The sequence below is a fragment of the Balaenoptera physalus genome (genome assembly GCF_965194825.1).
Source record: "Balaenoptera physalus genome assembly, chromosome: 4".
Lineage (NCBI taxonomy): Eukaryota > Metazoa > Chordata > Mammalia > Artiodactyla > Balaenopteridae > Balaenoptera > Balaenoptera physalus.
In genome coordinates this window covers 24,841,055-24,867,973 of record NC_138891.1, presented here as the reverse complement: position 1 = coordinate 24,867,973, position 26,919 = coordinate 24,841,055, and the positions used below count along the sequence as shown (strand labels likewise).

At 40.6% G+C, this 26,919-nt stretch overlaps 1 protein-coding gene and 1 long non-coding RNA gene across 6 annotated transcripts in view; one reads left to right on the top strand and one right to left on the bottom strand.

Annotated features, from left to right (window-relative positions):
* The window catches only part of LOC309660551, a 247,780-nt gene that overhangs the window by 175,279 nt on the left and 45,582 nt on the right, over positions 1-26,919 (bottom strand). The gene's annotated exons all lie outside the window — the stretch shown is intronic.
* Positions 9,699-26,919, top strand: part of GK5 (glycerol kinase 5) — an 81,654-nt gene continuing 64,433 nt past the window's right edge. The window contains exons 1-3 of one of the 5 annotated variants that reach the window (XM_082461253.1): positions 9,699-9,976; positions 18,909-19,002; positions 20,731-20,806. In XM_082461253.1, coding sequence (XP_082317379.1) covers positions 9,815-9,976; positions 18,909-19,002; positions 20,731-20,806 — 332 coding nt within the window. In that variant the 5' untranslated portion in view covers positions 9,699-9,814. The remainder of the gene's footprint in view (positions 9,977-18,908; positions 19,003-20,730; positions 20,807-26,919) is intronic. The other 4 variants (XM_082461254.1, XM_082461252.1, XM_082461251.1 and 1 more) reach the window with 4 other exon arrangements.

Here is a 26,919-nt window from a genome sequence, read left to right as displayed (position 1 = left end):
CTGCCGATGCAGGGGACATGGGTTTGATCCCTGGCCCAGGAAGATCCCACGTGCCGCGGAGCAGATAAGCCCGTGCACCACAACTACTGAGTCTGCTCTCTAGAGCCCACGAGCCACAACTACTGAGCCCGTGTGCCTCAATTGCTGAAGCCCGCGCGCCAAGAACCCGTGCTGCTCAACGAGAAGCCACTGCAATGAGAAGCCCGCGCACCGCAACGAAGAGTAGCCCCTGCTCGCCGCAACTAGAGGAAGCCCGCGCACAGCAACGAAGACCCAACGCAGTCAAAAATAAAATAAAATAAATTTATTAAAAAAATAATAATAATAATGCTGTTGGAAAAACGGTGCTGATATGCGTGCTCAATATGGGGTTGCCACAAACCTTCAATCTGTAAAAAATGCAATATCTGCAAAGTGTAAACAATAAAAGGAGGTATGCCTGTGTTTGTAGTTTTAACTTAATAAAAGATAAAGGTTTGCTTATTCCAACATGCAATATTTTTAAAAACACGGTTAAACAAAATATGTGCACTGTTTACGTAAGAGGATCAACTTTTCAGATGACATTATTCTAGTTTTCAGAAAAGAACTGAATATCCTGATTAGAAGGCATTAAATTAAACTGAGATTCAAACCTTATTATCCTATTATCAGAACAGGTGGCAAAAACACTATTCTTTTTTTTTTTTAACGACTTTATTGGAGTATAATTGCTTTACAATGGTGTGTTAATTTCTGCTTTATAACAAAGTGAATCAGCTATACATCTACATATATCCCCATATCCCCTCCCTCTTGCGGCTCCCTCCCACTCTCTCTATCCCACCCCTCTAGGTGGTCACAAAGCACCGAGCTGATCTCCCTGTGCTATGCGGTTGCTTCCCACTAGCTATCTATTTTACATTTGGTAGTGTATATATGTCCATGCCACTCTCTCACTTTGTCCCAGCTTACCCTTCCCCCTCCCCGTGTCCTCAAGTCCATTCTCTATATCTGCGTCTTTATTCCTGTCCTGCCCCTAGGTTCTTCAGAACCATTTTTTTTTTTTTTAGATCCCATATATATGTGTTAGCATATGGTATTTGTTTTTCTCTTTCTGACTTACTTCACTCTGTATGACAGACTCTAGGTCCATCCACACCACTACAAATAACTCAATTTTGTTTCTTTTTATGGCTGAGTAATATTCCGTTGTATACATGTGCCACATCTTCTTTATCCATTCACCTGTTGATGGACACTTAGGTTGCTTCCATGTCCTGGCTATTGTAAATAGAGCTGCAATGAACATTGTGGTACATGACTCTTTTTGAATTATGGTTTTCTCAGGGTATATGCCCAGTAGTGGGATTGCTGGGTCGTATGGTAGTTCTATTTTTAGTTTTTTAAGGAACCCCCATATTGTCCTCCATAGTGGCTGTATCAATTTACATTCCCACCAACAGTGCAAGAGGGTTCCGTTTTCTCCACACCCTCTCCAGCATTTATTGTTTGTAGATTTTTTGAGGATGGCCATTCGGACTGGTGAAAAACACTATTCTTGAACGTAACCGGAGATGTTAAATACAATGGAGAAATGATGAGTCTCCTCAATTAAACCTAATTAATCCTCCAAAATAATATTTTATATGTGGGCAAAAGTTCATCAAGCTATAGTAAGAAAGCTGAATTTTAATACTATTAAAATTAATCAAAAAACAGGCCTTGGCCACTATAATTCTAGGTAGTTTTTTTGCCTGCATCAGACAAACTGTGTCATAACCAGGAAAATCATACCCAACATGACCAACTGAGGGATTTAACTTTTCAAATACATACCAAATTGCAAACACCGAAGAGTCAGGGAACATATGAAAACTAACTCCTAGTAAATACTAATTGAATTCAATCCAGTTAGAGACCACAATTTCTCAAAGTAGAAAAACAGGTCAAAGCAGTCCAGTAGACTTCTTTCAAGTGCTGAATAAGTGGACAGAAAACATGTAAACAAGGATAAAATTCATTTAGTCTAGAAAAATGAGTGCAACTAAGCTTTATACCAAAATCTCTTTTAAGAAAATAAGAGGTTCCTTGGCCTAAAGGAAAATTTATCTGGAGAACTGCCTTAGAGATGAGAAACAGGGCAAGAAAAAATGGACTCCTCTTTTGATCTCAGGAATCAGGGTGCACACTTGTTTCATTTAACATACTGGTACTAAATCTGGGAGAGGAAGGTCATAGTGACATATTTAGGTTGTTTGATGAACCCAAATTGTTGTGTTATAAAAATGTCAATCAGTAAATCAATAAATGTAGAAAGAATGATGGAATGAAAAAAAATCACAATTTGGCAACCATCTTAATAACTGATTAAGGCAAGAATCATCAATAGATGCTAAAATTATTGGGTGAAATTTTGAAGAGTGCTAGGATATTTGCATAGTCTCAAAGTATCTCCCTGTAAGACATTTATTAATTATAAAATGAATTATAGTATCTGCACAATGAAGAACTCTGGCTGACACCACCTTAATCAAGTGACCAACAGACATCATACTGAACTAATAGATACCACATACCTCCTAAGATGATGTACTGAGAAGCAGGGCTGGTACTCGGTTGAGGCAAGCAAGGCATTTGTAGCTTACCCTATACTGGCTGAGAATGAATATCTCCTTAAATTTTGTGCACTGGGTACATCCTTTGCCTTATCCAAGGCCCAGCCCTGCTAAGAAGAGCACGTTGCTTTGGGCTGTTCTGGCCCAAAGTGCATAACCACCTGAATCTAATCAAGAAGAAACACCAGTCAAACTTAAAATGAAAGACATTCTACAAAATGAGTAGCCTGTACTTTTCAAAAATGTCATTGTCACTAAAGACAAAGACTGAGCAATGGTGCCAAGTGAAAGGAGACTAAGAAACATGACACTGAATGCAACACACAATCTGGGATTTTCTTTTTCTGTAAGAGACACTGTTGTGACAATCAGTGAAATCTGAATAAGGACTCTAGATTAGCTAACAGGATTGTGTATGATGATTATACAAGAGAATATACTTGTTTTTAGGAAGTTCTGACTCAAGTATGTTGGAGAAAATGGGCATCATGCCAGCAACTTACTTTCAAATGGTTCAGAAAAACATACAGGTAAATAGATAAATAGAAAAAGATAAACTTAATGTGGTAAAATGTTAGTGTTTGGGAAATCTGGGTAAAGGGTATATAGCAATTCTTTGTGCTATCTTGTAACTTTTCTGTTAAGTCTGAAACTGTGTCAAAATAATTTTTTAAATCAAATATCTAATAGGAGAAACTAGGGAGACTAGGAGGAGGCAACGTGTACAAAGCAGTACATTTTCCAGAACTGAAGGACCCAGGTCTTCAGTCTGAAGGATAAACTAAAAAGAAGACCACACCTGTGAAGACCAGAAGACTGAATCTGAATAGAAAATCTTAAAGGCACGTGAGAGAAAAGACAAGAGTACCCACAAAAGAATGAGAATTAGACTGGCAGCAGACTTCTCATTAGTAATTACAGCTAGAAGCCAGTGGAACAATATTTTCAAAGTGCAAAAAGAAAAGCTGTAAACCAGTATTCTCTACCATGTCAAACTATCTTTTAAAAGTGAAGATATATGTGTAGATATTCAAAAACTGAGGAAGCTCACTCCCCAAGGATCCTCACTGAAAGAACTACTTACTTGTATCATCTGAGAGAAAGGAAACTGGCTTAGAAAGATGGAAATTGAATGAGATATGAAAGGCAATGCTGGGAAAATAAATTGATATACATGTTGCTAAGTCTAAATACGGAGACTTAGACAGAGAGAGAGATGTGCACATTCTCAGCTGAGCTCAAATAAGATGACATTCTGCCTTCTTCTTTCAGCCTTCATACTGTAAACAGATGTCCTTTCTACTGTCTATTTAGTGCCACATTTTTCACATGCTTGTGCTTTTTGTTGGTGATTTTGTGTTTAAAATGGCCCCGGCATAGTACCGAAATGCTCTGAAGTGTTTCTAAGCCCAGGAAGGCCACGATGTGCCCTGCAGGGAGAATACATGTGTTAGATAAGCTTCACTCAGGTATAAATTATAGCGCTGTCAGCTGTAAGTTCAATGTTGATGAATCAACAATATATATTAAGTAACATGTCTTTAAATAGAAACACATATTGAACAAGGTTATGTACTGATCAGTGGTTGGAAATGTGACCAGAGGCTGCAGGAGCCTAACCCTATATTTCCTCCAGCAGAAATGATTCGCTATTTGCCAATTGTGTTGGCCATAACTTTATAGAACAATAACTACTGCAAATAATGAGAGTCAGCTGTAATTCTTTTTCAGTTAACTTAAAATCTACTGTTTTTTTATGGCTCTTTATTTCTAGTTTCTTTACTTTGTGGTCTGAATTAATTAGATTTTATTCTGAGTTTCATCTCCTTTATAGTTAAAGGATCTATCTTATTAACAAAGCATAACAGAGATTATTAAGGCACACTATCTAGAGCTACAATTTGTGAAATACAACCTGTAGTAACTGTATTTCAAAACAGGGCTTTTCCTTCCTTGACAGGATAAAATGTAAGCTTGCCAACTGAATGTTCTCATCGCTTAGAATCACTTCAAGTAGTGTGGATTTACTCAAAACATATAAAGGAACCAGGAATTGTCAAGCTATTACACTTAGCTTAATATAAGCATGTCATTTGGTGAAAACCCCAGGTCCACAATCTGGCCCACATGTCACGAGGACCAAGCTCATTTACAGTCAGTCTGGAACTGGCAACTTCTTTCTGGGATGGGTTGCATCTAAAATGACTGAGATCAATCTGCTAAATTCAAGAGTTCTGAGTTACGTATGCAGATGACATCACCTTATGCTCATAGTAAAGGATTCAGAGTACTGTGTGCAAAAGGGACTTTTTAGAGTGATGGAGATATATTCTATATTAATGGTGGTGGTGATAGTTTCAGGGCTGCATATGTTTGTCAAAAGTCATAAAACTGTGCATCTCAATAAGTATGACTTCAAGAAAAGAATCCTGTGGGATCTGGGGAAAAAATAATGCCAACAGAGGCTAAGCAATATGTAGGGAGATGTTTCCTTCCTTATTCTGGCTTATTCTTAGCCAAAAGGTCGAGACAGAAATCTTTATTTTTGAAAACTTACCTCAAATCTAGTAACAGCTACTTTTCTACATTTTCTTCCACAGTACCATTCTTTATTTTGGATTTAAAATTGCCTTCTACAAAAATTCAAAATTTTTCCTCAAAAAACAAAGTTTTATTTGTATCCATGAATTCAAAAGTGTTTTCAGCCATTCTCTAATGTGGTTTAAATCTTAACTCACAGAACTCATTCATTTGAGACTTTATAATGTCCCTAGCTGAATAAAGGCTTCTGACCACAAGTGAAACAGGATGATTGGGATGAGGAGGGGAGGTAGAATGCTCCTTTTAAGCCATGGCCTCTCTTTAGAACTTTCCAGCCTCTGGGTGTTCACAAACATGAGAAACCTGGCCACATAAGGCTTCTTCCCCTCCCACAATGTATACAGACAGGTGAGTGAAGGAAAAGATTTCCTGTCACTTAATCCACTTCAGGAGGGGAGAAGTTAAGACACGGAGCAACAAGCCAGCTCATGTTTCTGACACTGGATGCCTCAGAAGGGCATGGAGATGGGCAAATACCTGGGCAGGTGTGGCAGGTGTGGCTCTGGAAAGGACCTCAGCGGAACAATGGTGAGAAATGGGCAGGGTCTGGATCTTAAGTTGGCCCGGATGGAGGAGGCCATGGCTTCTAACCATGATTACTCAGAGCTGTGTAGGGAGGACAGACTTCATCACCTGATGACAGTATTCAGGGGGTTCCGAATGGTGACCTGGGGACTATGTAACTCAGAGGCATGCCGACAGCATTCCAGACCACCACACTGGGATCCAGAAGAGGAAGTCCTGGCTTTGAGGACTATACAAAGGTGGGGAGGACTGTGGTTTTTGGGTTTTTTTGAATTTTTATTGGAGTAGAGTCGATTTACAATGTTGTGCTAGTTTCAGGTGTACAGTAATGTGAACCATTCATGCATATACATATATCCACCCTTTTTTTTAGATTCTTTTCCCATATAGGTCATTATAGAGTACTGAGTAGAGTTCCCTGTGCTATACAGTAGGTCCTTATTGGTTATCTATTTTATATATATAGTAGTGTGTATATGTCAATCCCAATCTCCCAATTTATCCCTCCCCTGCCCGCTTTCCCTCCTGGTGGGAGGATTATGGTTCTGTGGGAATCGAAGCTTGTACAATTTGGAGGGCCCACTTTAGGAAAAATAATACAAAAAGAATCCACTTTTGCAGATGCCATAAAGCACAGGACACTGAACAGTTTGCTAGGGCTCTGCTCAGGGCCTCAGTAGGGGCCCATGCAAAGTGGGGGACATGAAGACATACTACAGTAAGTCTACCCCTGTGTTGAGGCCAGGGCTGCAGACGCAGTCAGGAGTGGAGGTACAGAGCAGGAAGCCGAGGCGGGAGTCCAACCCAAGTTAGGCGGAGCTCTGAAATAAGGGTGAAGAGAAAGGATGTGGTTTGACGCTCACGTGGGGATCTGGGGCTCAGTTCTGGTGTTCCAGGTGCCAGGCTCAGGGCAGGCAGCCTGACCTCCCTTCCACATCAGAAGGGCTGCATCGGTGGTCAGATGACAAGAAGCCCAGATGAATGCAGACGTTAAGAAGGGCTCACTGCCCTCTGTGTCCTGTGGCCATGTCAGGCAGAGGGTAAGGTCTGATAAGGACTTGCAAACATGAACTTGTTTGTTCATTTAGTCATTCAGCAGGTACTTTGTGCCTCTTGGAGGAAAAAAGACTCAGGCCCTGTTTCTGTCCTCAGGGAGCTCACTGTCTAAAAGCAGTGGCTGACACCTAAACATGAAGTAGCCGGCATCCCAAAGGAAGTCACCTGTGGACCCCAAGAGTCTCTGAGTGGTGAGGAGGACCGTTCTGGTTTTAACATCGAAAGTCCTGTGTTTCAAGAAATTCCTCAGTCCCTGGCAAATAGGGACAGTTGGTCACCCTAGGAGGGAAGGACAGTGATTTGTTTCCTTGGAGGGAGGAGGGCATCGAGGGAGGTCCCTGGACGCAGCCTTGAAGCACCACCCATTTCCCTTCAGGGAGTCCCAGGGGATGCTGGCCTCACACGCTTTCTGATCCAGCCCTGAGTAACCGCATCTGCGTTTCTCAAGAGCCTGGGAGGCTGGTGCAAGTTGTAATTCTGGGCCTGCCGCCAGAGGAGAAAGTGTAAGGAGCGACAGTGGTGGGGAATGAGCCTGGGAGAAAGCCTCAGCGGCCACCTCTGGGCCAAGCCCAGAATCTGAGGGGAAGCAGCAGCCGAGCCAGAGGCAGACCAAGGCCATCAGGTGATGGAGCTCAGAGCAGCAGTGGACTCTGAATCAAGAACAATGAACCGACCCACTAGCAAAGGGACTTTCAGAGTTTCTGAGCTCTGTGCCCCGAAGCGACTTGCTCCTTTCCCTGAGGGCGGAGCAGGGTGAGAGGTGCTAGCAGAGAACAATGACGGAGGAGGAAACACAGTATCCCTTTGTTCCCCCAGGCCTCTCCTAGGCAACAGTCTGTCCAGGTTAGGGAATTCACTCTGGATTTTTAATCTGAGATCTTCATGTTTAGTTTATCCCACACCCACCTGAAACCTCATGCCAAGTATTGTGTATATAAGCATGTTCTTGGGAAGATAGCATCATCAGGATCTCAGAGTTGTTCAAGATCAGAAACAGATTAAGAAACACTAGACTAAGTGGTTGCTAAGCTCCCTGTTTTCACAGTCTATGATTCTTTGATAATACTCAAGATCACTTGATGCAGATGTATAAAAAGAATCACAAAAGAAGTTACTGTAGGTGTCCAAGAAACCCAAGAATTATCACTTTGAGAAATATGCTAAATGTTCATATCAGGAATACAAAACAGCTTTCTCTCTTGTGAAAGGGGACTTGTGATGGTTAATTTTATGTGTCAACTTGACTAAGCTAGTGGGCACACTGTGAAGGTGCCCAGTTGTTTGGGCAAGCACCAATCTAGATGCTGCTGTGAGATATTTTTTAGATGTGATTAACATTTAAATCAGTAGACCTTGAGTAAAGCAAATGACCCTTCACAATGTTGGTGGGCCGCATCCAATCAGTTGAAGGCCTTAAGAGCAAAGATCGAGGTTTCCCAAAGAAGAATTCTCCTTAAGATTGCAACATAGGAACCCTGCCTGCGTTTCCAGCCTACTGCCCAGCAGAATGTAGACTCAGACTGTAACATCAACTCTTATCTGAATTTCTAAACTTCCAGCCTGCCCTAGAGATTTCTGGGACTTGCCAGCCCTCACGAGCATGTGAGCCAATTCCTTAAAATAAATCTCAATCTCTATCCTATTGGTTCTCTTTCTCTGGAGAACTCTGGCCAGACTACGTGACCCATTAGTCATTTATTTCAAAATTACAATACCGGGGATTAACATAGTATATATGACTCACCAAAATGGTCACCACTGGTGAAGGCAGTCCTGGGGCCATTTGGAACAAATGAGTACTATTAGAGAGGAACAGGGTACGAAGACAAAGATTAAACACAAAAACAAAAACCATACTCTTCCAGGTGCTTGTTCCAAGTTTCAAGTAATATGGTCAAAGAACCATTGGTCAAAGGCCATTGGTCAAATGGGCTGAAAGCCAGTGGGTTAACATGACAATTTGTTCAAAAGAACGATTCGGCTTAAAATGAATATCCCTTACTTTTTAATTGATATACCACTCTGCACTGTGAAACTTTTTCACAAAGAGCACATATCCATATTATTTTCATAATTTTACAGAAAGAAGACATTGAATATTTTCAGACACTGGTTTTTTTTGGAGCGCTGGTGTGGTGATGGTGGAAAGGTGGCTGAAGCAGGCATTAACGCCTCCGCACTCCCTGCATATAAAGACCACCCCATGGGACTCCCCCTGGGCTCGAGGCTGGTGACCAGAGCTGCAGGAAACTCGAAATTTCCGCAGGCCTCCTTCCTGTCCCCTGCGTGGAAGAGCCCACGCTCTTTGGGCAGGAGTGAAAGGTAAAGGGCCCTAGAGGGACTTTCAGGTTCCTGAAAAGGCAGTCGTTGGGGTGGAGCTTGATGGTAAAAACAGCCACCCCTGGCTTTATCCCTTCTTCCCCACCAGAGGGCTGGGGAATGTCCAACTCATTTGAGTGTTTATTTCATTTGGCAAGTATTTTTTGATGTGTATTATATGTGCAAACCTGACCAGGTTTTCTGAGGAGAGAAGTCTTGGGGGGAAAACCCTCAGTTTATTAATGAATACCTTCGGTGGAAGTTTGAATTTCTTTTCAGGTCACTTTATTTTTCTTTATAGAGATTCATAATATGTAATTGGGTTGAAAGAAGTGCAGGCACTGTCGCAGGGTGCGTGGAGTTAGGAGGGAAATCATGAAAATTACGGGCCAGGGCAACGCTGAGAGCTGCCGGTGTTTGGAGAACCGGGCGGTACGGGTGACCCGGGACTCCAGGGACCCACCACCGCCCTGCTCGCCTCCACGCGCCCCACGCGGCCGCCGAGACCGCCCTCGCTCCTGCAAAGGGTTCCTGCGCAGCCGTGACGTCACGGCGTCGGGGCGGGGCCCACGGCGGGGGCGGGGCCGCTCCCGGATCTCGCGGAGGGGGCGGGCCGGGGGCGGTGGCCCGGCGGGGAGCGCTCAGCCTCTGAGGTACGGGCGTTTAGAGCGCGCCTGCTCGGCTGGAGGCAGGTGCGGAGAGCTGTGGGGGTCGGGATGTCAGGGCCGCCCACAGTCCCGGAGCAGACGCGCCCCGAGCAGAACGCGCCGGACCCGCGGCGCGCAGGCTTCGTGCTGGGGCTGGACGTGGGCAGCTCGGTGATTCGCTGCCACGTCTATGACCGCGCGGCGCGGATCCGCGGCTCCAGCGCTCAGAAGGTGACCGAGGAGCTGGCGTCGGGGCAGCGGGTCTGGGTCGCGCGGGGCACCCGGGATCGGGTCGCGGGGAGGCGAGAGGGCGGGACCTCCTCATCCGGCTTGGACGCAGCCACCTGCAGCACCGCGGGCCCTCCGACCTGAGCGGCGCGCCGGGACAGCCCAGGTCCCCGCATTCCCTCCCCGGGCAGGGCTGAAACTTGCGCGCCCTTTCTGTCCCGGCTGAAGACAGCAGGGGCTCGGTTTGTGACCTGGGACCGCTCACTCGCTTCCGCTCACCTGAGGATTCGCCTCTCTGGCCTCACCTGGGTGGGACTGCGGTGACTCCCGGGGCAGGGCAGGGCAGGCTGCGCGTATCCAGTCAGAGGGTGCTTTGTGACTTGCTTGGTTTTTCCTGCACTTCCTTGATAGGTGTCCAACCCTGTCTTTATTTACATTTAGGATTTTCAAATCTTGGTGGAATTTAAGTTTATGTTCGTAATTCAGTTGTCATCATTAACTGCTTCTCAAAGTGCTGAGCAACTGATTTCCAGAGATATGAGAAGTATTGGGCAAGTTTTGAAGGCTGTGTTGTCATTACTTTTCTCATTTCCATCTTTGACAATTCATGAAAATATCTTTTTTCTGGTTTGAGAAACCTATCAAGTCATTCGTTGTTATTAGTAAAGCAACAGATTGGTATTCTTCTGTCCTCGTTTTAATGAAGTGTTGATTTCTACACAGTTGACAGCATGCCAAAAATAATGTTGATTCCATGTGATGTTTTTTATTTACTCTTCTTTCCAATACAAACATCTTTTTATGTTAGCGGTGTTGGGGGAACAGGAGCTATTAGTTACCTAACCCATCCCCAGCAGCCCTGGACTCCCTCATTTGCTTGGTTCCCACCCTTTTTCCCATCCCCTTAGAAGTGTTTCTCAGCCGCAGGGGTTGCCCAGGAGCAGGTCCAGCCAAAAGACTGCTTTGAGCGTTTGTTTTCAGGACTTCCTCATTCTGGTTTCAGGACCAGGACAGGGAGCTGGGACTAGAGCAGCTCCCTGGTCCCTTCTCTGTTCACCTCTGCAGGAACACTGCCCACCTAGCCACACACCCCACCCCTAAACCCACCTGAAAGGACTGCTGAAAGGCGGATTCTGTCCTTCAGCGACTATGTCCTCCTTATCTTTTTATGAGTCTTTATCAGAACACGATGATACTTTACACACAGTCTCCCTTACAATTCTAGACACAAAGTACTTTTGTTTTAAGCAGTGATTTTTTTTTTCAAAGAAGTTGAAGTGTTTGAAACCGAAGGGATGCAGAAATTGTTAGAAGATCAAGTTTCACAGTTGCTATATAATTTGGGGGGAATCATTATTTTCTTAGAAATGAAGTAAGAATCTCAAAGATGAATCAAGATTGCTGTGAGCAGCAGAATGGTTTGCTCAGACTCAGAACTGTGGCGAAGGTGTCTGGAAAGGGATGTGAGTAAATAAAAATACAAAAATTCCTTGCCCTCAAAGGATGAAGCGCTATGTCTTAAATTAAGGAGTTGAAAGCAGTGCCTGTCAACCTGTGATAGGAGTTTATAGAAGTGCTTCTGAAAGTGTGGCTCCCAGCTGCTGGGGTTGAGAGGGAGAAACTAAGATTTAGAAACTTGTGTAGCAACTTGGCAGAGTCATTTTATGTCTGTTGACCTCAAAAATAAAACATTTGGGATTTTACTTTGTATGTCCTTTTTTCCTAGAAAGTTGTTTTAATTGTGTCTTAAAAATTGTTGGTTCACAATGAATTACAAATCAGAAAAAAAACCAAACAGCAACTGGTCCTTTACTTCAGATGGCTTGAGTTTTTTGGGAAAATTGGTCTTGTTGGTCTACATTGCTTCTTAGCACCAGGCTTATTACTTCATGAGTGCAGAATAAATAACTGAATTGCATTTAATCAAAGTATTAGGAAATCAGTTTGCTTCATGGGACTCTATGGATACAGAGAACTTGTGTTTATTTACTCAAGTGAAAATCACACCTCTGCTAAATTATGTTGGAAAGAATATATAATAGAAACCCAAACGTCTTAGTATAGGATTTGATTGATATTGCTAAATAAATAGCTTAAAAAGGAGAGAAAGAAAAACTGAACAGATCACCCTTTAGAGATAAGAACAGCATAGGCTTTGTTGGCCTTTTAATTAAAATTGAAATCCCAAACAGGAACCTTTACATTAGAAGGCTGGTACTAGGCCTCTCAGAAGACTTTAATTTTATCTCTTATGGCATTCATTTTTTGATAGCAGAGGCACATTTTTAGCCTTTTTCTATAAGTTATATTTAAAAAAAAATCTTTCTATGGACTCTTAAATATTGGCGTTATATACTAGAGTAGTATTCAGAGTTAGGAATCCCACATGTGAATATTTGATATTTTTAGTTTTTCAAAATGAAGAAAGTTCATCATGTTCCCCATTGAAACATCATGCCATTGTGAGAAACCGTAAAAGATGATAACATCTTGGTTGGAAGAACAGGACAGAAAGGCCACTCCAAAGAAAACAGTGGACTCTCCAGTACCGTGTACCCTCTGGACGTTCTTGAAAAACACTGGTTGTTGTCTTGTCTTTTGTTTTTAATCAACAAAACACGTTTTCTTCTTAGCTTTGATTATATTCTTGATCTAATTTCGGTTTGGTCTTCTAAACTTTTGTGACATGCTTAGGGATGGTGAGCTGTCCGGGTTGGTGGAGTGGGGCGGAAGGGACCCTGAAGTGCCACGGACCCTGGTTTGTAGGCTTGACGCGATGATGGCCACGTTGAGTTTTTTGGCGTGAGGAAGTGTTTATTGCAGTTGAGCCATTACAGTCTGTGGTCATGAAAGTATTGCATGGAAAGAACAGAAATGTTGTTTGATAGAAGGGGAATAGATTTTGTTAAATCTGTTTGTTTCTAATGAGTTCACTGGGGAATAATAGATTCTTTTTTCATATCATCCCCATGTCACCCTCATGCTCCCCACATTGTCACTGTTTTCTCACGGTTCCTTTTATTTCTCTTTATTTCGGCCTTTTCTTATGTGTTAGAGGTTTTCCTTAAATGGTGATCTTTGGTTGGTTATCTGTTCATATTTTCAGTACTATTTCTTACTTTTCTCAGCTATATCTGGTATTTGCAAGTAAAGAACTTCCCTGGTTCAGCCCCTCCAGAGAGTAAATCTCACACCTTCTGCCCGGTTAGGGAGGGGCAGTGGATCGGGCTGGACAAGGAGAATTGAGGATCCTCAGAAAGGCTGAATCAATCCTCCGTTCAGCCCCGTCTGGCCTCCCCGCCTTCTGAGGTACCTCTAATTTTCAGGGTTCTATCCTAGAATCTGCCAGAGGTTGAACAGAGGTTGTATAATCTGAGCAGCTAGTGAGGTATCCAGTTTTCTCTTCCGTGCTTAGCCCTGTATAGTAAGTGCCCTACATACGAACCTTCAAATTGCGAACTTTCAAGGATGTGAACACGCGTTCGCACGTTCAGTCACGTAAGTTAGTCCACGTGTCTGGCGTACATTGTCACTTGTGTACATCCTCTACAAGTGGTTGTGCTTTTGTGTACTTTACAGTACTGTACAAGCCCAAGTAGTACAGTATCTTTATTTCTTGCTTCTGTATTTCGGAAGTAAGCGTAAAAGCAGAGGTTATGTAGCTGTTACTGCTGAAGAACTGAAGAGATTCACAATGCAGGAAATGGCAAGGGGATTTTCTTTATTTGAGGAGGCACTGTTAGTTTTTGAGGCACAAGACCCGAACATAGAACGGTACGCAAAGGTTGCAGCTGTCGTTGAGAATGCAATCCAGTGCTACTGTGTCACCTATGATGAGAAAAAAAGAGCTACTACCCAGACATCACTGGATCGTTAATTCAAGAGGGTAGATAGAATTGAATCCAGCAAGGAACCAGAACCTGTGCCATCAACGTCAGGCGTGAGTGAAATTGCAGCTTGCCCTCCGTCTCCTATTGCTGACGATCCTTCAGCTCTACCATCTCCCACCTTCTCTCCCTTCTCCAGTCAGTAACTCTTCTTGCCTGTTCACTCGATGCCAGCCCCTGTATGCCAGCTGTTGTACTGTACTACTGTACTTTTCAAGGTACTGTACTGTAAGATTAAAAATGTTTTCTTTATTTTTTGTGTTTGTTTTTCATGTATTATTTTTGTGAAAAGTATTATAAACCTATTACAGTACAGTGCTATATAGCCGATTGTGTTAGTTGGATACCTAGGCTAACTTTGTTGGACTTTCAAACAAATTGGATTTACCAACGTGCTCTCGGAACGGAACTCATTCATATGTAGGGGACTTACTGTACCCACTCACTGATCGTATTAAAAACATTTGTTAAAATCTGGTCTGAGCTTCCTTGCTCTCTTCTTGCATAAATCTTTTTCATGTTTTTATTTTAATGGAGTCTTGAGAGGAATTGGAGATAAAAAGCTTATGTTCAAGCCATCATTTTAACTTGAATCCATAGATTCTTTTTATTGTATTTTTAAAATTAGCGTATGGTAAAGTTGACTTTTTTGGTGAATAAGTCCTGTGAGTTTTAGCACATATGTAGAAGTAACCCAGAAAACTCCCTTGTGCTAGCCCTTTGTAGTCAGACCCTCCTCCCACACCTAATCTCTGAAAACCACTGATCTGTTTCCCATGACTATAGTTTTTTGTCTTTCTGAGAATGTCATATAAGTGGAACAATACAGTAAGTAGCCTTTGGAGACAGGCTTTTTTCAGCATAATGCCTTTGAGATTCATCCATATTGTGTGTATCAATAGTTCATTCTTTATTATTTCTGAGTAGTAATCCACTATATGGATGTACCACATTCATTCACCTGTTGAAGTACATTTGGGTTGTTTCCAGTTTCTGGTGATTTTGGATAGAGCTGCTATAAACATTTGTGTACAGATTTTAATGTGAATGTAAGTTTTCATTTCTCTGGGTTCAATACCTAGGGGTGGGATTGTTGGGTCACATGGTAAGTAAATATTTAACCTAACAAGAAATTGCCAAATTCCCGAGTGCCTCTACCATTTTGCATTCCCACCAGCAATGTATATGAGTTCTATTTGTTCTTTACTAACACTTGATATTGTTAGTAATTTTTATTTTAGGCATCCTAATAGATGTAGTGATATCTCATTGTGGTTTTGATTTGCATTTGCCTAATTGCTAATGATGCTGAATATTTCCATGTGCATATTTTCTGTCTGTGTATCTTCTTTGATAAAGTGCCTGTTCAGGTCTTTTGGCCATTTTTTAATTGAGTTGTTTTCTTACTGTTGAGTTTTGAGATTTTTAAAATATCTTCTAGATATAAATCCTGTGTTGAATATGCGATTTGCAGATATTTTCAACCGGTCTGTACTTGGTCTTTTCATCTTCTTAACAGTATCTTTTGCAGAGCAAACATTTTTAATTTTGATGAAGCTCATTTTTTGAATATTTTTGTCATGAATTGTACTTTTGGTGTCATGTCTAAGAACTCTTCACCTAACCCCAAGTCACAAAGATTTCCTGCTCTGATTTCCTCTAAGCATTTTACAGTTTTACATTTTACATTTAGATCTATGATCCATTTTGAGTAGTTTTTTGTGTAAGACGTGAGGTTTAGGTTGAGGTTAGTTTTTTTGCATGTGGATGTCTCTTTCAACTCTGTTGAAAAAGCTGTCTTTTCCCCATTGAATTGCCTTGTATATTTGTCCAAAATCAATTAGCCATACTTATGTGGGTCTATTTCTGGATTCTCTTCTGTTTCATTGATCTGTTTGCTATTTTTATGATTACACTATTTTGATTAATGATTACACTATTTTGATTACTATGGCTTTATAGTAAGTCTTGAAATTGCATAATGTGATTCTTCCAATCTTTTTCAACATTGTTTTGGCTATTTTAGTTCTTTTGCTTTTCCATATAAATTTTAGAATCATCATATCTATATCTATTAAAAATCCTAGGATTTTGATATAGAATTGTGGATGGAAATTCTTTTAACACTCTGAAAATGTTGGGCCACTTCCTCCGGGCCTTCATGGTTCTGATGAGAAAGTCCACAGTCATTCGAATCATTATTCTGTGTATGTAATCTGTCTGGTTGCTTTCAATTTTGTTTTGTTTTTTTTTTTTCAGTTTTCAGCATTTGAATTATGCTGGATCTGGCTGTGTAGTGCTTTGGACTTATCCTGGTAGGAGTTTTCTAAGCTTCTTAAATATTTAGATTTTAAATCTTTCACTGAGCTTGGGAATTTTTTGCAGTATTACTTCCCTGAAGTAATTTTTTTCTGCACTGAACTCTTTCTTTTCTTCTTTGGGGCCTCTGGTGACATAAACATTGTCCCACAGATCCCTGAGACTTTATTCTTTTTTTCTTTCTGTTGTTCAGATTAGAGAATTTCTATTGACCTATCCTTAAGCTTACTGACTTTCTTCTCTTATCTCCATTCTACTATTGAGTGCATCCAGTATGTTTTTTATTTTAATTATTATATTTTTCTTTTTTTAATTGATTTTTTCCAGCTTTATTGAGGTATGATTGCCAAATAAAAGTTGTATATATTTAAGGTATATAAATTGATGTTTTGGTATATGTATACATTGTTAATTAAATAACATAATTAATGTTAATTACTCATCATGAGTATACAGATGAGCTACTCATCATCTCACATGGTTACCATTTGTGTGTTTGTGTATGTGGGTGTTGAGAACACTTGAGAACTACTCTCTTAGCAAATTTCAAGTGTATAGTACATTATTATTAACTCTAGTCACCATGGTGTACATTAGGTCTCTAGACCTTATTCATCTTATAACTGAAAGTTTGTATCCATTTCCCCCACTCCCCTAATAATTGTATTTTTTAATCCTGAAATTGTTAGAATTTCATTTTTCTTTTGTTTTTTTTGGCCATGCTGCTCAGCTTGTGGGATCTTAGTTCCCCGACCAGAGATTGAACCTGGGCCTTGGCAGTGAAAGCGCCAAGTCCTAACCACTGGACTGTCAGGGAATTACCAAAATTTCGTTTTTCTTCATGTCTTTTATTTCTTTGCTGAGACTTTCTATCTTGTTTCAGAAGAATTCACCCTTACTTCTTGGAGCATTTTTGTAATAGCTGCTTTAAAGTCTTTATCAGATATCTGTGTTATGGTGGTATTGTTATCTATTATCTTTTCCCATGTGAGCTGAGATTTTTCTGATTCTTAATATACCTTGTAATTTTGGATTATATCCTGGGCATTTTGATTATCATGTTATAAGACTCTGGGTCTTGTGTAAAGTCTATGACAAATGTTGATATTTTTCTTTTAGTAGCCAGTTAATGCAGCTGCGTTCAGGCTACAAATGCTGACCAGCCTTCCTTGGACTTTGGTTTCAATGTTAATTCTGTTTTTAAGATCTTGGAGGTACGATTTGGATCTGCCCTGTGTAGTATGTGCCACCTAGAGGTCAGTCTGGGACCTGGGCAGTGGTCTGTTTTTTCAGTTCTGCTTTTAACATCGTTGCTATGCTGTCTGGTATTATATTCATATACGTACAGCTTCCAGGTGAGCCTAGGAATTCATCCACAACTTTCTGGAGTAGCTTTCCCAAGCTCTTCCCTCTCTGAGATCTTCCTGGGATTTTTGGTTCCCTGAGCCTCCCCCTTTTGGGTCCTCTTGCCAGAAGCTGGAGCTTTCATTATCCCATTCTGCTGGACACTTCCTATGTCCACATCTGAGGCTAGGCATCAGGAGCACACAGAGAGAAAAAAGCCATCGGGGGTTCACCTTACCCTCTTGGGCCCCCAGCTCCTCTGATTAGAGAGGAAGTTTTACCTCCCTCAGTATTTTGGGTGCTTGTGGTTACTGCTGCAGCCACCACGATGGGATAGCCAGGATATAAAAGTATGGAGGTGGGGGGGATAAAAAACAAAAGTGAGGGATTTCTCACATTCCCTCTGAGTGTTAGCAAAAACTCTACAGGTGTTTTCACTGCACCCTGATACCCACTTCTGGTTTTCAACTGCCTTGAGTCCAGGCCAGGGGGTACCAGAAGAAAAGTGGGAAACTCACCACCAGTTCAGTGGTATTCTAATTCTTATCTTCTTCCCCAGTCTGCCTGCCATCACATACTTTTTGCAGTCCACAGATAGCTGCTCCGTGCATTCTGTCCAGGTTTTATATCTGTATTCAGTGGGAAAGAATGGGGGGAGTGTGCTTACTCCATCATAGCTTGAGCCAGAACTCAGTACTTTATTTGCTAATTTAAGCTTTTTTTTAAGTTTGACTTTTAATTACAAAAACAACACATCTTCATTGTAGAAAACCTGAAAAATAAAGGTAAACTTAGAAAATAAAATAAAGCTAAAATCTTTCTGTAAACTTATGAACTGAAGAAAACTGTTATTTTGGTGTATCCTTTTTTATTTCATATATGTATTTTTTAAAATTAGTTTATTTATTTTTGGCTGCATTGGATCTTTGTTGCTGCGCACGGGCTTTCTCTAGTTGTGGCGAGCAGGGGCTACTCTTTGCTGCAGTGCGTGGGCTTCTCATTGTGGTGGCTTCTCTTGTTGCAGAGCATGGGCTCTAGGTGCGCAGGCTTCCATAGTGGTGGCACGCAGGCTCAGTAGTTGTGGCTCGCGGGTTCTAAAGCTCAGGCTCAGTAGTTGCGGCACAAGGGCTTAGTTGCTCTGCAGCATATGGGGTCTTCCCGGGCCAGGGCTCGAACCCGTGTCCTCTGCATTGGCAGGCGGATTCTTAACCACTGAGTTACCAGGGAAGTCCCTATATATGTATTTTTTCCATGTTAACAATAAAAATGAATTAGGTAATAAATAAAATCTTGTTTTAAATTATTTTAACCAGTAACCTTAAGACCCAGATGCTATTGACTTGATCTAATGTTGTTTATACTAAATCTTCTCTTTTCCTAAATAGGTAAAAAGTCTTTATCCTCAAGCTGGCTGGGTTGAAATTGATCCGGATATTCTCTGGCTTCAGTTTGTTGCTGTAATAAAAGAATCTGTCAAAGGTAATTGGATTTATAAAAGTAAAGATAGTCAGTAAAGTGTGTTTTGTGTGTAATGAAGAGTTTTCCTCAGGCGTCTGTAGAATTTTGTGGGTTTCCTAAGTTATACATACAGTATTTTATTGGGGTCACAGTTTCCCAGTAGTTTGGGGAGGGGAACATTTGTGGTTTACAGTGAACCACTTTGTCAAGGGAAGGTAATAGCAGCTCTGTCCTCTGCTTTAACTCTTTTTGAGCTGCAGTATTAAAGTCTCACCTTCCCTCTTGGTTCCCTGTTGTAGCTAGTGCCCATTTGATTTCCTGTTGTTTTAAAATACCAGAGGTTATAAACAAAGTTACAACACTCAGTTCCTGCTATCAGGAGTTTACAACTGAGTTACCTTTATTGTGAAATAAGTTTTTGTTTTGTTTTTTCCTGAGCAGCCTCTTAATGCAAAGTGCCCTCCTGGCCGCAGCCAGGGTCTGAAATCTTAGCTCGTTAAGAACATTTGCAGTGCAACCTTCTTTAAGAATATGGCGAAAGAGGACTTGTAAATTTGAAAAGGTCTTTAACTTCATTTTTCTGACTGAATTGCTTCTCCTTCTCACCTTTCTGGTTTGAGGTATTTCAAAACCTATAAAAAAGAGTTCAGAGAATACTACGTTGAACAGCTGTGTACCTTCTCCTAGATTCAAATGTGTTTTACAGTGTTTACATTACCGTCCTCTACAAACTTTTTTTCTTTTTGGCTGACCAATGTGAGAGTTGGTTGTGATGTAATAACCTGTCATCCCTAAATACTTCAGCATTACCTCCAAAGAAAAGGAGTATTCTCAAATGGAAACACAATGCAGTTATCACACAGGAAATTTAACATTAACCCAGTGATATTTTCTAATACTTGGTCCTCAATATTCCCCTCTTATCTCAGTCTTGAATAACTTTTTTTTCAATCCAAAATCCAACCAGAGATAAGGCATTGCCTTTAGCAGTCAGTCTGTTTAGTCTCCTTTAATCTAGACCATGTTCTTCATGACACTGAGAGTTTTCAAAAGTACGGAACAGTTAAATAGACTGTCCTGCATTTGGAGGTTGTCAGATTATTTACTTATGATCAGGTTAGGTTAAATATTTTTGGAAGGAGTACTGAAAAGAGGGGGGATGTGTCTTCCTCATTGCTCAAACTGAAGGTGTCCCTAATTTGCTCAGTGGGATAAGTTGCTTTTTTAAAAGAATATCATGAAAACACTTGAGCTGCTATATTTTAAGAAATTTGGACCTTCCAAAAATCCAAGTTTTTATTTGCATTCTAGCATCTGTTTGTGTGGAAAATAAGATCTGTGCTTCAATATTTATACTACATTCCCTGAGGACTTTCTCTTGTTGCCATCAACCAGCTTCTATTATGGCTTATATCTTTGCTTAAATTAAGATCCAATTTTTTAGTATCAATATTATCAAGAAGAAAATACAATCTGACTTACTTTAAGTAGTGTTTGTTTTTTTCTAATCTTTAAAGCAAAAAGGCCATTTTATTATTATTAATTATAAACTTTTTTCCCTTTAAGTAAAAAAATACTACAAAATCATCCTGGTAATGCTTTATTTATTAGCTCCAACTGTGTTATTAAAATGCTAAACCCAGTTGTTTTTCTTAAAGATTATATTAAATGATTTCTTTTCCATATGATAGTATTATAAAGAAAAACTTCCTGGGCTTTTAAATGTATCTTATCTATCTTTATTTTTAGCTGCAGGACTAGAGATGAATCAAATTGTCGGTCTTGGCATTTCAACACAGAGAGCAACTTTTATTACGTGGGACAAGTAAGTGCATTGTGCAATAAGAACTCTAATGCTGGGTTCATACCACGGTGAACACATTGCTGAGAAACCTGTTTGGGTAGTTTTAAATTTGTGAAGTAAGAACAGTTTTGCTTGGTTAAGAGGGATGAAAGTGGACCTACTTTCTGGCTTAATTAAATATGCTTGCTGACAACATCGTTCTCAACGGTGAAAAACTGAAACCGTTTCCACTAAGATCAGGAACAAGACAATGTTGCCTGCTCTCACCACTATTATTCAACATAGTTTTGGAAGTTTTAGCCACAGCAATCAGAGAAGAAAAAGAAATAAAAGGAATCCAAATTGGAAAAGAAGAAGTAAACCTGTCAGTGTTTGCAGATGACATGATACTTACTATACATAGAGAATCCCAAAGACGCTACCAGAAAACTACTAGAGCTAATCAATGAATTTGGTAAAGTTGCAGGATACAAAATTAATGCACAGAAATCTCTTGCATTCCTATACACTAATGATGAAAAACCTGAAAGAGAAATTAAGGAAACACTCGCGTTTACAATTGCAACAAAAATAATAAAATAACTAGGAATAAACCTACCTAAGGAGAAAAAAGACCTGTATGCATAAAACTATAAGACACTGATGAAAGAAATGAAAAATGATACAAACAGATGGAGAGATATACCATGTTCTTGGATTGGAAGAATCAACATTGTGAAAATGACTCTACTACCCAAAGCAATCTACAGATTCAATGCAATCCCTATCAAACTACCACTGGCATTTTTCACAGAACTAGAGCAAAAAATGTCACAATTTGTATGGAAACACAAAAGACCCCGAATAGCCAAAGCAATCTTGAGAAAGAAAAACGGAGCTGGAGGAATAAGGCTCCCTGACTACAGACTATACTACAAAGCTATAGTAATCAAGACAGTATGGTACTGGCACCAAAACAGAAATATAGATGAATGGAACAGGATAGAAAGCCCAGAGATAAACCCACGCACATATGGTCACCTTATTTTTGATAAAGGAGGCAAGCATATACAGTGGAGAAAAGACAGCCTCTTCAATAAGTGGTGCTGGGAAAACTGGACAGGTACATGAAAAAGAATGAAATTAGAACACTCCCTAACACCATACACAAAAATGAACTCAAAATGGATTAAAGACCTAAATGCAAGGCCAGACACTATCAAACTCTTAGAGGAAAACATAGGCAAAACACTCTATGACATAAATCACAGCAAGATCCTTTTTGACCCACTTCCTAGAGAAATGGAAATAAAAGCAAAAATAAACAAATGGGATCTAATGAAACTTAAAAGCTTTTGCACAGCAAAGGAAACTATAAACAATGCGAAAAGACCTTCAGAATGGGAGAAAATTAATCTCCAAAATTTACAAGCAGCTCATGCAGGTAAATATCAAAAAAAACAGACAACCCAATCCAAAAATGGGCAGAAGACCTAAATAGACATTTCTCCAAAGAAGATGTACAGATTGCCAACAAACACATGAAAGGATGCTCAACACCACTAATCTTTACAGAAACGCAAATCAAAACTACAATGAGGTATCACCTCACACCAGTCAGAATGGCTATCATAAAAAACCTACAAACAGTAAATGCTGGAGAGGGTGTGGAGAAAAGGGAACCCTCTGGCACTGTTGGTGGGAATGTAAATTGATACAGCCACTATGGAGAACACTATGGAGGTTCCTGAAAAAAACTAAAAATAGAACTACCATATTACCCAGCAATCCCACTACTGGGCATATACCCTGAGAAAACCATAATACAAAAAGAGTCATGTACCACAATGTTCATTGCAGCTGTACTTACAATAGGCAGGACATGGAAGCCACCTAAGTGTCCGTCGACAGATGAATGGATAAAGAAGATGTGGCACATATATACAATGGAATATTCTTTTCAGCCATGAAAAGAAATGAATTGAGTTATTTGTAGTGAGGTGGATGGATGTAGAGTCTGTCATACAGGGTGAAGTAAGTCAAAAAGGGAAAAACAAATACTGTATGCTACCACATATATATGGAATCAAAAAAAGAAAAGGTCTGAAGAACCTAGGGGCAGGACAGGAATAAAGACACAGACATGGAGAATGGACTTGAGGACATGGGGAGGGGGAAGGGTAAGCTGGGACCAAGTGGGAGAGTGGCATGGACTTATATATACTACCAAATGTAAAATAGATAACTAGTGGGAAGCAGCCGCATAGCACAGGGAGATCAGCTCAGTACTTTGTGACCACCCAGAAGGGTGGGATAGGGAGGATGGGAGGGAGATGCAAGAGGGAGGAGATATGGGTATATATGTATATGTATAGCTGACTCACTTTGTTATAAAGCAGAAACTAACACACCATTGTAAAACAATTATACTCCAATGAAGATGTTAAAAAATAAAATGCTTGCTGCATGTCAGCTGGGCCTAACTTATATAAAGTAATAGTAATAAAAAGACTGTTGCTTTCATTAAAATTCAAATAAGCACGGATTGAAGATCTGAAAAATTAGTTTATACATAAAAAGATTCAGGAGAACCTGACAAATTTCAGAAACACAAGACTATATAATGTGATTTATATTTTCAGTCTACTCCAAATTTAATACTGAAGTACCTACAGCATATGAGGTATGTGTGGATTAAACACAATAATAATACCATAATGGCTACCATATAGTGATTACCTGTGATACTTCCTTCAGGTTCCAGTATCCTTACAACAAACCTGTTATTTAGTTGTTAAGTGTATTTTTACAGAGAAAGAAACTGAGGCTCAGAGAAATAAATAAGTTATTCAAGGTCACTCAGTTAATAAATCAAGGCAAGATTCCAAATTATGTTTTTGATCCCAAAGAATATGCTCTTTCCACTACCCCCATATTGCCTTCAACAGGTGTTTCTTGTCTTAAAAACAATAACAACAGAAATGCTGTAAAATGTTCCTCTGTTACAAAGCCCTAGATTCCAAAGGGCACCTTGAGCTTGGGGCAGTGGGGAAGAAAAGTGGTGGATGTAGGGGATAAGGGTAAATCTAAGAAGTACAATCAGGGTGAATTCATGCGGACTTGGCCTTTAATTCAGTTTGAGGAAAGAGGAAGAAGTTTATATTTTCCAGTATTTGACTGGGTGGGATCAAGATGGTGGAGTAGGTAGACCCTGAGCTCACCTCCCCCCACAAACACATCAAAACTACAATGACATATAGAGCAGCTCTCTCTGAGAACAGCCTGAAGACTAGCAGAATGGCTCTTCTACAACCAAGGTTATTAAGGAAAGTGGAGTCTGGTAGGAAGGAAGGAGAAGTGATCTAATCGGGACCCACACCCCTAGTGGGTGGCCCAGAAGAGGAGGGGATATCACAGGCTTGGGCATCCTCCCTAAGGATCAAGGGGTTTGAGCCCCATATTGGGCATCCTAGCCCTGAGGTCAAGCACAAGGAAGATAAGCCTATTTGGTTTGAAAACCAGCGGGGCTTATCATAGAGCCATAGAAACTGAGACTGCAGTTTTGAAGAGCGTACACAGACTCGCCTGCTCCCAGTCCCAGTGCAGAAGCAGCAGATTGAAAACACCTCATGCTCTGTCTGTCCTGCCAGGAGTGCCCCAGCACGCCTCCCAGCCCGAACTGGGCTCCTGCTCCAGCCCCACCTGCTCTAGTGCTGTGTCCAACCAAGGCAGTAACAGCCATTGCACCAGGGAGAAGCTGAGCCAGCTCACATTTGCAGCTCCAGCCCCTCGGGCCCCAGCCCTGCCTCTGACCAAAGTGGAGACCGCCATCACACTGGGGAGAAGTGGCACTAGCTCAGATTTGCAACTCCAGCCCCTTTGGCTCTGGGCCTGCTCTAAGCCTGGGAGAAGCCCCAGCTCACACCTGGCTCCAGTTCTAACTCTTCCTACTCCAGCCCCATGCCCTGCTAAGGTGGCAGCTGCCAGTGCACCCCAGGTGAAGACATGGTTAGTGCTCACTTCAGGTCCAGCTCTCCCACCAAAACCACTGGGCACACGCAGACTGCATGGGGATGCTCCCACACAAGGACATGCCTTTAAGACTGGGATAGGTAACTGTTTCACCTAATTTCATAGAGACAAAAAGAGAAAGTCAAACAAAGTGAGAAGACAAATGACTATGTTCCAAACAAAAGAATAAGTAGAAACCCCAGAAAAAAAAACCCCTAAAGAAACAGAGATAAGTAATTTACTTGATAAAGAGCTTAAAGCAATAGTAATAACAATGCTCATCGAACTCGGGAAAAGAATAGAGGAACACAGTAAGAACTTTAACAAAGAACTAGAAAATATAAAAAAGAACCAATCAGAGCTGAAGAATACAATAATTGAAATGAAAAATTCACTAGAAGGAATTACCAGCAGATTAGGTAATACGGAGGAATGCATAAGTGACCTGGAAGACAAAATAGTGGAAATCACACAATCAGAACATCAAAAAGAAAAAAAAATTTTTTTAAGTATAGTTTAAGGGATCTGTAGGATAACATCAAGCATACTAACATTCACATTATAGGGGTCCCAGAGGGAGACGAGAGAAAGGGGCAGAAAACATATTTGATGAGATTATGGCTGAACCCTAACCTGAAGAAGGAAACAGATACCCAGGTCCAGAAGCACAGAGAGTCCCAAACAAGATGAACCCAAACAGACCTACATGAAGACATATCATAATTGAAATGACAAACGTTAAAGAGAGAATTCTAAAGGCAGTAAGAGAAAAACAAAGAGTCACATACAAAGGAACTCCCATAAGGCTACCAGCTGATTTTTCAGCAGAAACTTTGCAGGCCAAAAGGGAGTGGCACAATATACTTAAAGTGCTGAAAGGGAAAAACCTACAACCTAGGATACTCTACCCAACAAAGTCAAAGTGTTTCTCAGACAAGCAAAAACTAAGAGTTCATCACTACTAAACTGGCCTTACAAGAAATGTTAAAGGGTCTTCTTTAAGTGAAAAAGAAAGGCCTATAACAAGAAATAAGAAAATATTTGAAGGAAAAAATCTCACTGGTATATGTAAATGTATTGTAAAGGCAGTTGATCAACCACTTAAGTAAGCTACTGTGAAGGTTAAAAGACAAAATTGTAAAATCAACCATTAATCAACTACAACTACAATAAACAGTTAAGGGATATTCATAAAAATGTAAACTATGATACCAAAACATAAAATGTTGGGGGGGGCTTAGTAAAAAAAAGTAGAGCTTTTAGAATGTGTTTGAACTTAAATGACTATCATTCTAAAACAAGTAGATATATTTATAGATATGAACCTCATGGTAACTGCAAATCAAAAACCTACAGTAGATACACAAAAAGCAAAGAGAAAGGAACTGAAACATAATATTTAAAAAGTTATCAAACCCAAAGAGAAGAGATTAAAAGAAGAAAAGAACAAAGAAATACAAAAACAACCAGAAAACAAGTAACAAAATGGCAATAGATACATACTTATTAATCATCACTTCTAATGTAAATAGACTAAATGCTCCAATCAAAAGACACAGGGTAGCTGATTAGATTAAAAAACCAAGATCCATGTATATGCTGCCTACAAGAGACTCACTTCAGAGCTAAAGACACACCCATTGATAGTGGAGGGATTAAAAAAGATATTTCAGGGAGCTTCCCTGGTGACGCAGTGGTTGAGAATCTGCCTGCTGATGCAGGGGACACGGGTTCGAGCCCTGGTCCAGGAAGATCCCACATGCCACGGAGCAACTGGCCGCATGAGCCACAACTACTGAGCCTGCGCGTCTGGAGCCTGTGCTCCGCAACAAGAGAGGCCGCGATAGTGAGAGGCCCGTGCACCGCGATGAAGAGTGGCCCCTGCTTGCCGCAACTAGAGAAAGCCCTCGCACAGAAACGAAGACCCAACACAGCCAAAAATAAAAAAATAAATAAATAAAAAAGATATTTCATGCAAATGGAAATGAAAAGCTGGGGTAGCAGTACTCATATCAGACAAAATAGACTTTAAGACAAAATCTATAACAAAAGACAATTTAGGACATTAAATAATGATAAAGAGGTCAATCCAAGAAGAGGATATTAGACTTGTTAACATATATGCACCCAATACAGGAGCGCCT